Source organism: Onychostoma macrolepis, chromosome 02, assembly GCF_012432095.1.
Source record: "Onychostoma macrolepis isolate SWU-2019 chromosome 02, ASM1243209v1, whole genome shotgun sequence".
In the NCBI taxonomy this organism is placed as follows: Eukaryota; Metazoa; Chordata; class Actinopteri; order Cypriniformes; family Cyprinidae; genus Onychostoma; species Onychostoma macrolepis.
In genome coordinates this window covers 23,221,614-23,237,007 of record NC_081156.1, presented here as the reverse complement: position 1 = coordinate 23,237,007, position 15,394 = coordinate 23,221,614, and the positions used below count along the sequence as shown (strand labels likewise).

The following is a 15,394-nucleotide window of genomic DNA, read 5'->3' as shown; positions in this document are numbered from 1 at the left end:
GGTTGATGCCAGATTTTTGTTTTTCCTTTAACGTGTATTTAAAGGAGATTTTACTGTACTAAATATTTACCCCTAAATTATGCATTTACCATCTGTAATGCCATGTGAAACCACTAGATGGATGTATAACCATATAAAAATGTCAACATTACTGTGTATTTCATGGTTTCTGGGAATATTTGATTCAGACATAGTTATTTTGCATTTGGTTTTTCATTTAGATGCATATATTTAGACATTATTAAAGACTATATTTTGTCAAAGTAGTTGTAGTTTTTTAAATGTTGATTTGGTTTGAAGTGTCAGTTTTTGCATTACAGTCAAATCTGGAGACAAATCGCTATTAAACATTTTGATTGTAAAGTTTAACATCATTTCAGTGGTGTAGACAGATTATCTAAAATATTAAATTTCAATGCAATGTCGAACCAATCCAATAATGTTCACTCTAGCTTGAAGATCAGTATATAAGCACATGGTAGTCAGCCTAATGGTACACAGCTTCTAAGGATCATGCTTTTTGTTTTATTATTTTATTTTATTGTATTTATTTACTTTTTAATATATATATATATGTGTGCATTAAAAATACCATCCCCACAATAAGAATGACGCTGAGTCAAATTAAAATAAAGATGTGTTCTCACGTCTGGAGTTTTTATTGAACCAATCAGATAAGAGTAAATCGAGAGTCAGCAAGAGCTTCATCTGATTGGCTGAAAGAAGAAGGTCCCGCCTTCCACACGCGCTTGCAAATCTGAAATCAGTGAGAGAATCGTGCCAAAACTGCAAGCGCAAAGACAGACGTACACAGCGGGTTATTTGGCGAACATTTTGCTCTATGCACGCAAGAAGTCATTTAGACAGTTGCAACGATTTTTTTTTCTACACACACATATTGGTTTTACGCAGTCAATCCGTTTTGCAGTTCTTGATAAGGTTGTTTTCAATTGCAAAACACTGGGCACAGGCTTGCAATACTTTTGGCTGTATTTGGGCGAAACAACAGCGCCAAAAGTGTAAGCGCGGAAAAATGAAAGTCAGAAGAATACAGATCATATTTATTTTGCCTTAGCATGAAGTTTCAGTTTCACAATACTTGATATACACTTACAAAAAAACAGTAAAAGGCTGCAAATCTTTTTTTCTTACGCTTGAAATGCAATTTGCACTTTTACAACTCTTTTCTTGCGAATGCAAAATTAATTTACGCTTGCCATCTTATGTACACTTTCACAAATCTTACCCTGCGCATGCAAATCTTTTTGACTTCATTTTACCTTCATACATTTGAGGCTGAAAACTAGGCTACTGCGTGCGACTATGAAAAAAAAATATTTAGGAGAAACGTGCGACTGACTCAAATCAGCATATTTGAGTTTGCGCTGAAGGAGCTTCAAAGGTTTCTAACTTACTCACAACGTGTTTGGCTGCGTTGAGTAATGTAGCCTATCACTTACAGACGTATCCACTCATTATAACAAACAACGCGAAGACAGACTGTAAATTAGAGATTCACTGTGCAGTGTAAGGAGCTGATTATAATAGAGTTTTGTGAGATGCAAACTAAGATGAGTGACAGCTTTTAATGATTATTAAGGGAGTTTGCAAATGTGATGGATTTAATACAACAGTTCATTAAACAAGAAGTTAATATTAATTTAAGTGACATATATTTTCTGACTACAACAGTATTGCCTTATTTTGCTCTATTTCGTCAACGAAAATAGTTTCCAACAAAGTAACAGCTGAGCCGCTGCGCATTCAAACACAACTGTTTTGTTTATGCATGAGCTGCGTTTTTAAGGAATCTAGTGTCAATAAAGACAGTCATGTACTTCGTTCCTGAATGAATCAGCCGTTCAAACGAATCAAATAAATGAATGATTCAGTGATAAAATCAGTGACATGCTGCCACCTGCTGGCAGTTTTAGTTTAATTTTTAAAGTGTATTTCCTCTTATTTAAATCATTTAATATTTCTATATTCAAAATTTTATATTTAAAACATTAACCTCAACATGAATTTATGAATTTAATTGCACTCTCAGCTTCATTAAACACTTGAAAATACACCTACAAGCCACTTGTGTGGTCTTCTGTGCCACCTCTGTAGAACAAATTTATTCCTTAAATACAGATTGCATTTGATTGATAACTTATTGTTATTCTACTTTTTATTCTGTTGTTTCAATTAGAAATGTTAAAAAGCTTATACATTTTTGAACTGATAAATAAAAGATGACATACTTTTAATAAAGTTAGAAAAATGCCATTACAAAGGTAAAAACAAAATTCCCTGTAAATCACTTTAAGGAGTCAAATATCACCTCATAATGGGATTTTTAATTATTGATTAGAAAGTGCTCCTAAATTTTTGACCGTATTCCTAAAAAGAAAAGTAAGCGTAGAGCTCTGTTACTCCATGAGTTGATCTGTAAATTATTGCAGATTTGGGCAACATTTAATGCACTATCTTTGGCTCTTAAAGTCACATATGTAGAACATTTTTTGTTACCCAGACAGACGAGTAGTATTTTATTAATTTATGTCTGACAACAGAAACAGAAAATATTTAAATTAAGCACTGACAGCATATTTCCACAAAAAATGTAGGGTTTATGATAAATAATCGAAATGAAGAGGAAAGCAGTCAACATCCACCTTCTTCAGCAAAAGGTCTGTAAATTCTGAGAACATTTAGGGCTTCATTTACTGCAACAGTCAGTGTACCAATTGTTTTGATGAAGTCATGGGTTAAACATCTATGCTTCTTGTTTACTTTTACTCTCATTTGAAATGAATTTGCACTCCAAATAAATATGGGTACTTGCAGTTGAATTGCAGAGCTACTTTTTTTCTATTTTGCTCTATACAGATTTTTTACATTTTGCTCTGTATAGTAATAGCCTACTGAACTTTATATGCTCCCAGAATTAATGGTAACACTAAAAAGTATTGTCTGCCATTAGATTTAGGCATGCAACGCTTTTTTGTATTGTGCCACCCTAACATTTTATACTGGCCCCTTTCGGCCACCCTATAAAAAAAATCCTGGAGGCGCCACTGCTCCCTAACGCCACCCATTACAATCATCAGATCCAAAAGTCAGTTTCTCATTTTGAACACGGCTGCCGCAACATCAGAGTCTATATCCGGACTATAAACTTTTATCCCAATACTTTCATTATTATTTAATGTTTGCAACACAGAAATGTAGCCTACTGTGTAGACTGTTTGTAAAGCCGTTTCAAACATGAAGTTTATGATGAGCGCTGCTCTCTCTGGATCAGCGGCTGCGTGAAAACAGGTTTAAATATTCCGATTGTGATTTTAATGGTTTTACAGACATGGTCTCATCGACATAGCAATAAGATTGAGTGTGTTTGAATTGAGATCGCGATCTTTTAATGAGTAATCCATATGGGCCTGTAGCCTATTTATTTTTGTATGTCATAATTTGTACCAGACCTCAAAAGTTACCCGGGCCCAGGCCCGGGCGGCCCCATGCAGGATATGATTAGTAATCAAATGACTGGTGTATGAAACAGATCTGATCTGATCTCTCAGAGAGCTCTCTGGAAGAGGTGGAGTTTAAAGCACTGGTATCTGATGTGATCTTCTTAAACTTTAAGTCCATTAGAGAGAGCAAAAGAAACACACACAATGATTCTTCATTCTGTCATTCTGCTTTCTGCCTTTGCATGTAAGTATTGAAGTGTTTTATGTTTTGCATCCCAGTACTCTGAGCAGCCATAATGGCTCATTTCTGCTCAAAATTAAATAAATTGTTTTTCTTTATGTTATAAATTGCATTCCATACTGATACATCTAAATTGAATAAAGATTCAATTTAAACACCTGTTCTTAAAAGATTTGATCTACTTTTGCAGATGCAACACATGGAAATGAAATCAAACCAACCAAATCAGAGGAGTTTGCTGATGAGGGTTCGAGTGTTAAATTATCCTGCAGTTATTCATCTGCATTAACTCTCTACTGGTACCGTCAGTATCCCGAATCAGCTCCTCAGTTCATTGTGCTCATCTTAGACAGTGCAAAAAAAGCTCAGGAGTCTAATGTGGATTCCAGATTCACTGCCAAAGTCAGTAAAGACAAAGAAAACCAAGTGGATCTGGAGATCTCCTCTGCATCTATATCAGACTCTGCTCTGTACTACTGCGCTCTGGAGCCCACAGTGACAGGAAACACAAGAACACTGTACAAAAACCTGATACACAGCATTGCATCTACATACCCAACACACATATCTGCTATAGTTAACACAAAGGAACATCCCTCTATTCAGCAAAATCAATATCATAGATTGTCATTCACAACATGAAAAGATCTAACAGAAATGGTGAAACAAAGATTGGGTTAAAAGATGCTTCTCCAAATATTCATAATGTTTTATAAAGTAATCATGTTCAAAAAGGTGATCAAATCTTTTTTTTCGCAGCCGCAGAATAATTAGGCCTACTTATTAAAAAAGTACCTATAGAGAGTATGCAGTTTCAGAAGCAGCCATGATGTTTTGTAAAACCTGAACAATTCTTCATAAAGGTAGGATGTGTTTTTTTTTAAACATATGCTTGATCAATGTACTATATTTGCCATGTTGTCATTGTCACGTGACCTATCAGTTGCGTTGTGTCACTGGCTGTTTCTCAAACAGAAGGCTGCATCCTCCGGAGGTCTGCAGTCTGTATAACGTCATCAATCCTGGTTTATTTCAGTTAACTGAGCATTATATTAATAAGCATATTACAACAATTTACACTTAACTAAAAATACTGGTCAAATTTATATCTGTTAATATTCTAAAATAAGATCTTCTTTATGACGTATGCAGCCTACAAATGCGACCTCCGGAGGATGCAGCCTTCCGTTTGAGAAACGGCCAAAGCCATTCATAAATCCTCTCCCGTGGCTTCATGGGATAGTAAATTCTCCATCTTATGTACACTTCAGAATCACACCAGTACTGTGAATTCTGACATAGTTCATTTGTCACATACTGTCTTTTGTCTACTATAAAGTAGGGGAATGTGTGATTTGGCATGCAGCCAATGTTTACCAATTTCCAATTTCGTCCACAAGGGGTCAGCACTGCTCTCTTCATTTATAGGTGTAACATGTGACGATACAAACCTTTAAAGAAGACATCTGTGTGATAATCACAGAGTTTTTGAGAGCAGAGTTGAGTGAATTTTCTGTTCTTTTACCTCATAGAACAACTATGTTTAGATGGGCTTTGATTTCTCTGTGTTTTATAGCACATTATGATGGTAAGCACATTTCTTCTGTTTCTGTTTACTTTAAAAGAAAGGCTTTGTGTACATCCAGGTTACTAAATGTTTAAGTGTAATGCTAATAATTTATGTAAATGACTTATATTGTTTTTTGTTGTTGTTGTTGTTTTGCAGTGTCCTCGGGACAGGACAATGTTGAACAGTCTTCAAGAGAAATGCCTGCAAATGAAGGATTTCATTTATTTTAATGTGTACTTATACTACTTCTGGAACTCCATATCTCTTCTGGTACAAACAGCTACCAAACAGTTCACCAACATTCATTCTGAGTCAATATAACACTGAACCTGATTTTAAGAGATTTTCTGCAACAATGAACTCTACATCAAGAACATTTCCACTGATGATCAAGAATCTGTGTGTATCTGACTCTGCTGTGTACTACTGTGCTCTGAGGCCCACAGTGACTGAAACACACTCAACACTCACACAAAAACAGAGGAAGTCTTCAATTACATGACAAGGTGCAAATCCACATGCTATTTACTTTTGTCCCACAACAATATGCATACAATTAAAAATATATATATATACATATTTAGTTAGTGCTGTGCAAAATGAATGTCATCAACCTTATGGATCTAAAGTATAACAACCAAAGTATGAGGAACAATGCAGTTCATATTCTGTTTGTTGTGTTCTGAGGACTTGCTGTATATTATATGACAGTTACAGTAGTAAGTAACCACAAGAGGGTACAATAGGATATGAATAGTAATTAAATGATCCAGTGGTGTATGAAACAGATCTGATGATCTTCTCTCTCAAAGAGCTCTCTGGAAGAGGTGGAGTTTAAAGCACTGATATCTGATGTGATCTTCTTAAACTTCAAGTTTGTTAGAGAGAGCATAAGAAACACACACAATGATGCTCCATTCTGTCATTCTGCTTTCTGCATTTGCATGTAAGTATTGAAGTGCTTTGTGTCTTGCATCTAAGTATTCTGAGCAACCAGAACTGCTAATTTCTTCTCAAAATTAAGTATAAAGTGTTCTTCATGTAGTATATTGCATTCTATACTGATGCATCTAAATTTAATATAGATTCAGTTTAAACACCTGTTCTTAAAAGATTTGATCTACTTTTGCAGATGCAACGCATGGAAATGAAATCAAACCAACCAAAACAGATAAGTTTGCTGATGAGGGTTCAAGTGTTAAATTATCCTGCAGTTATTCATCTGCATATACTCTTCACTGGTATCGTCAGTATCCCGGATCAGCTCCTCAGTTCATTGTGCTCATCTCAGACAGTGCAAAAAAGGCTGAGGAGTCTAATGTGGATTCCAGATTCACTGCCAAAGTCACCAAAGACAAAGAAAACCATGTGGATCTGGAGATCTCCTCTGCATCTATATCAGACTCTGCTCTGTACTACTGCGCTCTGGAGCCCACAGTGACAGGAAACACAAGAACACTGTACAAAAACCTGATACAAACTACTGCATCTACATGATCACATATCCAACCTCCATATCTGCTATACTGTAGGTGACACAAGGGAACATCCCTCTATTCAGTAAAAACAGCATTAGATTGTCATTCACAACATAAAAAGATACATCAGAAAGGCTGACACAAAGATTTTGTTAGTAGATGTTATTCCAGATGTGATGTTTTATTAACAAATTTCGGGAGGAGCACGCGCAGATAATTAACACAGCCAATTTATCATCAGCAATCACACCATCTATCCAATCAGCTCGAGAGAGAACCCCCATAAATAATCAAAGCAGTCTTACCTCCATCAGCGCTTTCAGCATCCCTCCACCACCCCGACTCCTCACCTTCAGCCCGTTCCTACCCCAGCACGGGGGGGAATGCTCTGGGTCCGGGCTAAATGCAGAGCTCGGACCCCTCTCCCCGTACAGGGGGAGTACCCTGGGCTTGGGGGTAAGTACCAAGCTTGGAGCTCTCTCCCTGGACAGCACGCCAAATGCGCATAACCTTTACTCAGTTTATTATATGTAAGTGTGAACTCGTGAAATTGATTTTATAAGGCAACCATGTTCAAAGAGGTGATCCGTCTTTCGGATGAGACGTTAAACCGAGGTCCTGACACTCTATCATTAAAAATCCCATGACACTCATCGTAAAGAGTAGGGGTGTAACCCCGGTGTCCTGGCCAAATTCCCTCCACTGGCCCTTGTCAATCATGGCTTCCCAATAATCCCCATCCACTTCATTGGCTCTATGACACTCTCTCCTCTCCACCTGTAGCTGGTGTGTGGTGAGCGCACTGGTGCCGTTGTCCTGTGGCTGCCGTCGCATCATCCAAGTGGATGCTGCACACTGGTGGTGGTTGAGAAGAGACCCCCCCCCCATGATTGTAAAGCGCTTTGGGTGTATTGCAATACACATTAAAGCGCTATATAAATGCCTCATTCATTCAATTAAAATGAAATCAACTTGGATGCATTTGCTTTTTCCCAGGTGGTGAGGAAAGAGGCATTTATATCTGAGGGTATTTTGCTGAACCTGACAGACTGTGTCATCACAGATCATTAAGATCATTTAAGCTCAGACTTTAATCATGCAGTACAGACAATGATACTCAGTTATTCTAAAAATGAGTGAAAAGCTTTATAACATACTCAGATAAAACATAAGCATAGAGGTGATCAAGCATTTGTTTAAAAACCTATTTATACCAATCATACTTTTATAAAAAAATTGTTCAGGGTTTGCAGAATAACATCATGTTTTGCAATTTCAAACTTCATCCACAAGGGGTAAGCATTGCTCTCTCCATGTATGAGTATATAATGTGACATATACAAACATATAAAGAAGAGCTTTATGACATAAACACAGCTTTTAATTAAACTACAAATTAAACTACTCTGGAAAGCTAAAAACAGCTTTCAAGCAATGACTCTACATCAGTGTGGAAAGGCCTGAAAGCCATCACCAGCTACAAGACCCCATCCCCAGCACTGAGGCCAATCAACAACTGGCTGAAGACCTGAACGAGTTTTACTGCAGGTTTGAAAAGACTGGTCTGACACCTCACACCCGCCTCCGACTGTCTCACAGCACAGCCATTCACACCCTCACCCTCCCTCCCCTACTGTTAATCAGCCTGTACTCAAGATCTGTGAAGATGATGTATGCAAAGTCTTCAGAAAGCAGAAGATAAGGAAAGCCAAAGGCCCAGACGGTGTCTCTCCAGCCTGCCTCAAAGCCTGTGCTGTCCAGCTATCATCCATCTTCACATTGATCTTCAACAGATCACTGGAGCTGTGTGAAGTCCCTCCTGCTTCAAAGGTTCCACCATCATCCCTGTACCCAAGAAACCAAAAATCACAGGACTTAATGACTACAGACCTGTTGCCTTAACGTCTGTGGTCATGAAGTCATTTGAGAGACTGGTGTTGGCCCACATGAAGGACATTACTGGACCCTTGCTGGACCCCCTACAGTTTGCTTACCGAGCAAACAGATCTGTGGATGATGCAGTTAATATGGGACTGCACTACATCCTGCAACATCTGGACAAACCAGGGACTTATGCAAGGATCTTGTTTGTGGACTTCAGCTCCGCTTTCAACACCATCATCCCAGACACCCTTCAGAACAAGCTGACTCAGCTCTCTGTGCCCACCTCCATCTGTCAGTGGATTACCAGCTTCCTGACAGACAGGCAGCAGCTAGTGAGGCTGGGAAAACACACATCCAGCACCCGCACCATCAGCACTGGAGCTCCTCAGGGCTGCGTTCTCTCCCCACTGCTCTTCTCCCTCTACACCAATGACTGCACTTCAAAGGACCCCTCTGTCAAGCTTCTGAAGTTTGCAGACGACACCACAGTCATCGGCCTCATCCAGGACGGCGACGAGTCTGCTTACAGACAAGAGGTTGAGCAGCTGGCCGTCTGGTGCAGTCACAACAACCTGGAGCTGAACACGCTCAAAACTGTGGAGATGATAGTGGACTTCAGGAGAAACCCCCCTCCTCTCCCCACTCACCATCATGAACAGCACTGTGGCTGCAGTGGAGTCATTCAGGTTCCTGGGCACCACCATCTCTCAGGACCTGAAGTGGGACAATCACATTGACTCCATCGTGAAAAAGGCCCAGCAGAGGTTGTACTTCCTTCGTCAGCTGAAAAAGTTCAACCTGCCACAGGAGCTGCTGAAACAGTTTTATTCAGCTGTTATTGAGTCGGTTCTGTGCTCCTCCATAACTGTCTGGTTTGGGTCAGCCAGCAAATCAGATTTAAGAAGACTTCAACGGACTGTTAGGACAGCAGAAAAGATCATTGGTGTGCACCTGCCCAGCCTTCAGGACTTGTACAACTCCAGAGTGAAGAAACGGGCAGGTAACATCATCAAAGACCCCTCTCACCCCGGACACAACTTGTTTGCACTTCTCCCTTCAGGCAGACGCTACAGATCTCTGTGCACTAGAACATCTAGGCATAAAAACAGTTTTTTCCCCCATGCCATCTCCAGCTTAAATAGCTAACACGTGGATCATTACCTGTGTTCTGTAATTCATTCTGGAATTCATTCTCCATCTTTAATTATTGCCTCCCTCTCAAGTATAATGTAAATACACATACATATGTTTATCTATACAGCTGTATATAGAGTAAATAATGCACAAATCTGTACATAAATCTACTGTTCCAGATTCATACTTATTATTATGATTATCATCCATTGTTAAGTCTTACTATTTAAATGTTTTTTTTCTGTTCTCATGTCAGATGTGTATTTATGTATGTATGTATGTATGTATGTATGTATGTATGTACCAGGAGCACCTTAAAACCACAACAAATTCCTCGTGTGTTTGCACACCTGGCGAATAAAGCTAATTCTGATTCTGATTCTGATTCTGATTCTTTTGAGAGCAGAACTGAGTGGATTTTCTGTTCCTTTACCACCTCATAGAAACAACTATGTTTAGATGAGCTTTGATTTCTCTGTGCTTCATTACGACGGCGTTTTAGTGCCTCGTTTAAAAAAAAAAAAATCTAAGATTACGAGATTAAAGTCATAATATTTCGAGAATAAAGTCGAAATGTTACGAGAATAAAGTCGAAATGTTACGAGATTAAAATCGAAATGTTTTAAGAATAAAGTCGAAATGTTTCGAGAATAAAGATTATAGTTATAATATTTTGAGATAGGCTATTCTAGCCTTTTGGTCATGCAAATGGCCGATTGGTAGCACCGGGAGATATTCCAAATCTCAGTTTTCAAAATCTGAAATCTGTTTTATAGCAAAATACAAACAATATGTAGGCTATATTGCAATAATGTGATTGTCAAGCAGCACGTGAGTCATCTTTCCGATTATACAATAACGAACAAGACATTATTTTCATTATAAATTAGGCTAAACTGTTTTTTCTTGCTTGAAATAAAGAGCAAAAACACATTTATAATTTGTATTTCGTTATAAAACTGGCAGAATTTGAAAGCTGAGTGTGTAAAAGCAACAAAGCACAAAATTGTTGCGATTATGGTTGGCAGGCGCGCTACAAATAATGAATGGAAGACATTATAATGTCCTCATTTACAGTAGGCCTATACCATGAATAAAACAGTTTGTGAATAGTCACTTAAAGTTTACAGCAGAAAAGACAACAATATAACGTGTGTTAACAAATTTGAGTCCACTTCAACCTTTAGAAAGTTTTATTGCTGTTTAATTAAACAGGCTGTGAGGAATGAAAGTTTGTACACCACAGATTTTGCGGAGTAGGTGGTGGAATTTTCACAATAATTTAATGAATTTATTCACATAAATACAGCGATCTGTCACGCCACATTAAAGATCTTGAAAATCACATTATTGTAAAACACATAATTTGTGTTTCGCTATAAAAGTGATTTTGAAAGCTGAGACTTTGTTTTATATTAAAAGCACTAAAAGCACAAAGCTTATTGCTATTGGGTGGCTGGCGCACTACAAATAACGAATGCAATGGAAGACATGAAATATTATTTCCAAGCATACTGTCCCTGCGAGTATGACACATGGTATGATTTCTGCTAGTAATCCCACATATATTTGTAGTGTATTAAAAAAGGGTTAAAGGAACACTTTAGGCTCATTCTCCAACTCCCCGAGTTAATAAGTTGAGTTTTACCGTTTTGGAATCCATTCAGCCAATCTCTGGGTCTGGCGATAGCACTTTTAGCATAGCTTAGCATAGATCATTGAATCCGATTAGACCAGTAGCATCGCGTTCAAAATGACCAAAGAGTTTCGATATTTGTCCTATTTAAAACTTGACTCTTCTGTAGTTATATCGTACTAAGACCGCAGAAAATGAAAAGTTGCGATTTTCTAGGCCGATTTGGCTACGAACTATACTCTCATTCCGGCGTAATAATCAAGGAATTTTGCTGCTGTACCATGGCGCAGTGATATTACATAGCGCCTGAAAGTAGTCCCCAGCTATATTATAACTAGGTACCTAGCTGGGGACTACTTTCAGGCACTGCGTAATATCACTGCACCTGCTGCGGCCATGGTACAGCAGCAAAGTAATCTTTAATCTCGTAATCTTAGATTTTAAAAATTATAATTTAACGAGGCACCAAAACGCCGTAGTACTTCATAGCACCATATGATGGTAAGCACATTTTTTTGTTTCTGCATACTTAAACAGAAAGAAAATTACTTAAATATAGGTTACTAAATATTTACACTTAGTTTCCTAATAATGTTAATGATTTACTTTTCTGTCTATTTTTCCAGTGTCTTCGGGACAGGACAGGGTTGAACAGTCTTCAGGAGAAATGACTGCAAGTGAAAGAGATCAAGTTATTGTAAAGTGTAATTATTTTACCACTGGTACAAACATAAACCTTTCCTGGTACAAACAACTACCAAACAGATCACCAACATTAATTCTGAGTCAATATACTACTGAGCCTGATTTTAAGAAGAGATTTTCTGCAACATTGAACTCTACATCAAGAACATTTCCACTGATGATCAAAAACCTACACGTGTCTGACTCTGCTGTGTACTACTGTGCTCTGAGGCCCACAGAGACTGAAACACACTCAACACTCGCACAAAAACAGAAGAAGTCCTTAGTTATATGACGAGATGCAAATCCACATGATACTGATGCACATTCATCCCATATGATCTTGTTACATTTTCTAGACTGAATCACAAAACAATAAATAGAATAAGATTCCCAAACTGCTAACTCAGACACTGAATGTATTCCATCAAACTTTAGTTCTAATAATTTTATAAATACCTTTAAAACAAACAAACTAACTAACTTAATTAATTAGGAAACTATTAAGAAATTAAACTTCATGTTATAATGCTTTTACCATAAGATGGCAATATACACCACAGATTCATATTATCAATCCTCATCATTAGCTCCTCCTTTTTATTTGATAAATAACATGTCATTTACAGATCTGCTCCTCTACCTCTTTCATTCATTTACCAAAATGAGCATCATCTCAACAGAGAGAAGGAAGTTCCTGATTGATTGACTTAGTTCCTGCAGAAACTCAGAGAACAGAAGAGCATCAACAGAACTGATCTGACTTAGTAAACATGGACAAACACTTGGTTCTGATATTAAACATTATTTCAGGTAAAATACCCTTTGATGCCAATGCTAAGGAAAATAGATAATTAAGTGTAATGTGACTGAAATTAACTCACGTGTTTCTTAAAATGTAAGCAAATATTTATTTTCATGTTTGCAGGTGTGATGGCTGCAGACCAGATTTGGCCAAATAAGGATGCAAATGTCATCAGTACAGAAGGAGAGTCTGTGAGACTGAGTTGCTCATATGATACAAGCAGCAGATATGTTACACTTTACTGGTACAGACAGTATCTGAATGGAGAACCTCAGTATTTAATATGGAAAGTTGGTCGGGGAGGGAGTAGCACTGGGACTCCAGCTGATCCTCGCTTTCAGGCGACTACATCAGAAACATCCACTGAACTCACTATTACTGGTGTAACTCTGTCAGATTCAGCTCTCTATTATTGTGCTCTATGGAGCCCAGTGATACAAAGTCAACGTGAAGCCGTACAAAAACTCAAATTCATTTTTCACTTTGATTTCAAGCCATATCAAAACCACAATCTATAATTCACACAATTTAATTACACTTGTGGAAACACCTGTGTGAGAAGTTGGATAATTGTTTTTTTTTAAGTTAAAAAAAGAGGTAGACGTGAAACAATGCACAAAAGAAGACACAAATTTGTAAACATTTTCATACTTACAGACAATATAATAAATTTAGGTAATTTCAGATAATAGCATCATCGTTGTATTATATTTTTAAGATTACTGTGTATTTATTATTGGGTTTTTTTTCTTTTATTGTGTTACAATTATTTATTTGTAATTATCTATTTAAGTATTTATCACAAGCATGATAGATGTCTTATTACCCAAAATCCTGTAGATGTGCTCTAATTTTAGTGTTTATTCATTAACTCAGTTCAGTAAATTTTATTTTGGCTCATGGATTTTTAATTGTAATTAATGTACAGTAAATATTTTGTAAAAACTGAACTAAAAATTATTGACAATGACAAAATTTAAATTTTTAGGTGGACACCATCATAATGATTTTAGAGAATATGATCGAAGTAATAGCCTAATGATAGTATATTTCTAAAAGAAACAAATAATTAAATAATGGTAGAATTGTCCATTTTCTTTTATAAATTCTAGATTTGAAAGGGTCTTTTAAAAATAATTAAGTCATTTTCTTAAATCATTGTTAACTTTTTGGGGGGCTGCAGATATCTGATGAAGCAAATCATCAAAGAAGATAAAGACTGAAATCCACGGCAGCATTTCATAAAGAGCAGGAAGATGTTTAGTGCTAAAGACTGAAAAGCAGGCAATCTCAGTGTGCTGGGAGCAAGACAGAGTAGAACAGCCTTCTGGAGAAAAGACTGCAAATAAAGGAGATCTAGTTAATCTACTGTGCAATTATTCTGCCACAACAACAAATGAAGATTTTTATCTCTTCTGATACATTCAGCTACCAAGTAGAGCACCAACATTTATGCCGAGTGTACAGTATTTACTTTTTGTGAAGGATCTACTGAGCCTGATTTTAAGGAGAGATTTTTTGATCTCCACATGAAGAACAGTTCCACTGACAATCCAGTGTGTGCGTATGTCTGACTTTGCTGTGTACTACTGTGCTCTAAATCTCTGTGACTAAAACGCACTCTATGACACTATGACATCCCATAATCACAGAAAGATACAATATCTTACAACAACTTTCACACTCAATGTACTTGGCAGGAACTTCCAAACTCAAATCACTTGAGCCTAAAACCATCACAACAAAGTCATTCATGTTTGTATTTTTCTTCAAAATCATCTGCTAGATAAATAAATATATATATATATATATATATATATTGTTTGTTTTGCAGTTGCGAAAGCCTTCCTCTAAGCAATAACATGAGAAGCAGCAGAAGGTATCATCACAGAAGTCAGGAAGTTCCAGTGTGTTTGAGTGAAACTGCAGAGACTCACAGTAACACAGATCTACAGCTCAGAGCACAGACAACATTAACACACACCTGATCTGACAGTCAACATGGAAAAACACCTGCTTCTGCTTTTAATTCTGACTTCAGGTACAATATGACTCTTTTAATAATTACATGTGTATCCAGACACATCCAATGGGATAGTTTTATGATACTTGACTCTCATTTTTTGCTTGTTTTAGGTGTGATGAGTGCAGACCAGATTGGACCAAATCAAGAAACTAGTGTCATAAAAAAGGAAGACGAGACTGTGACCCTCAGCTGCTCATATGAAGCAAGCAGCAGTTATGTTTATCTGTACTGGTACAGACAGTATCTTAATGGAGAGCTTCACTATTTAATATATAAGTATTCAGGTGGTGGAGGTGGCAGCCCAGCTGATCCTCGCTTTCAGTCGACTACACCACAATCATCCACTAAACTCACTATTACTGGTGTAACTCTGTCAGATTCAGCTCTCTATTATTGTGCTCTAAGAGCAGGAGCCCAGTGATACAAAGACTATGTGAAGCCGTACAAAAACTCAAACTCATTTTTCCCTTTAATG

General features: G+C 37.3%; 3 gene segments (V, D, J or C); all 3 read left to right on the top strand.

Annotated features, from left to right (window-relative positions):
• Positions 1 to 3,587: 3,587 nt before the first annotated feature.
• Positions 3,588 to 4,344, top strand: LOC131528410 (T cell receptor alpha variable 9-1-like). The segment is given in 2 exon segments: positions 3,588 to 3,705; positions 3,893 to 4,344. Coding segments are annotated over 2 exon segments (492 nt in total).
• A 1,522-nt stretch (positions 4,345 to 5,866) lies between these two features.
• Positions 5,867 to 6,769, top strand: LOC131528402 (T-cell receptor alpha chain V region RL-5-like). The segment is given in 2 exon segments: positions 5,867 to 6,218; positions 6,405 to 6,769. Coding segments are annotated over 2 exon segments (405 nt in total).
• A 7,082-nt stretch (positions 6,770 to 13,851) lies between these two features.
• LOC131530409 (T cell receptor alpha variable 19-like) lies at positions 13,852 to 15,394 on the top strand. The segment is given in 2 exon segments: positions 13,852 to 14,934; positions 15,030 to 15,394. Coding segments are annotated over 2 exon segments (351 nt in total).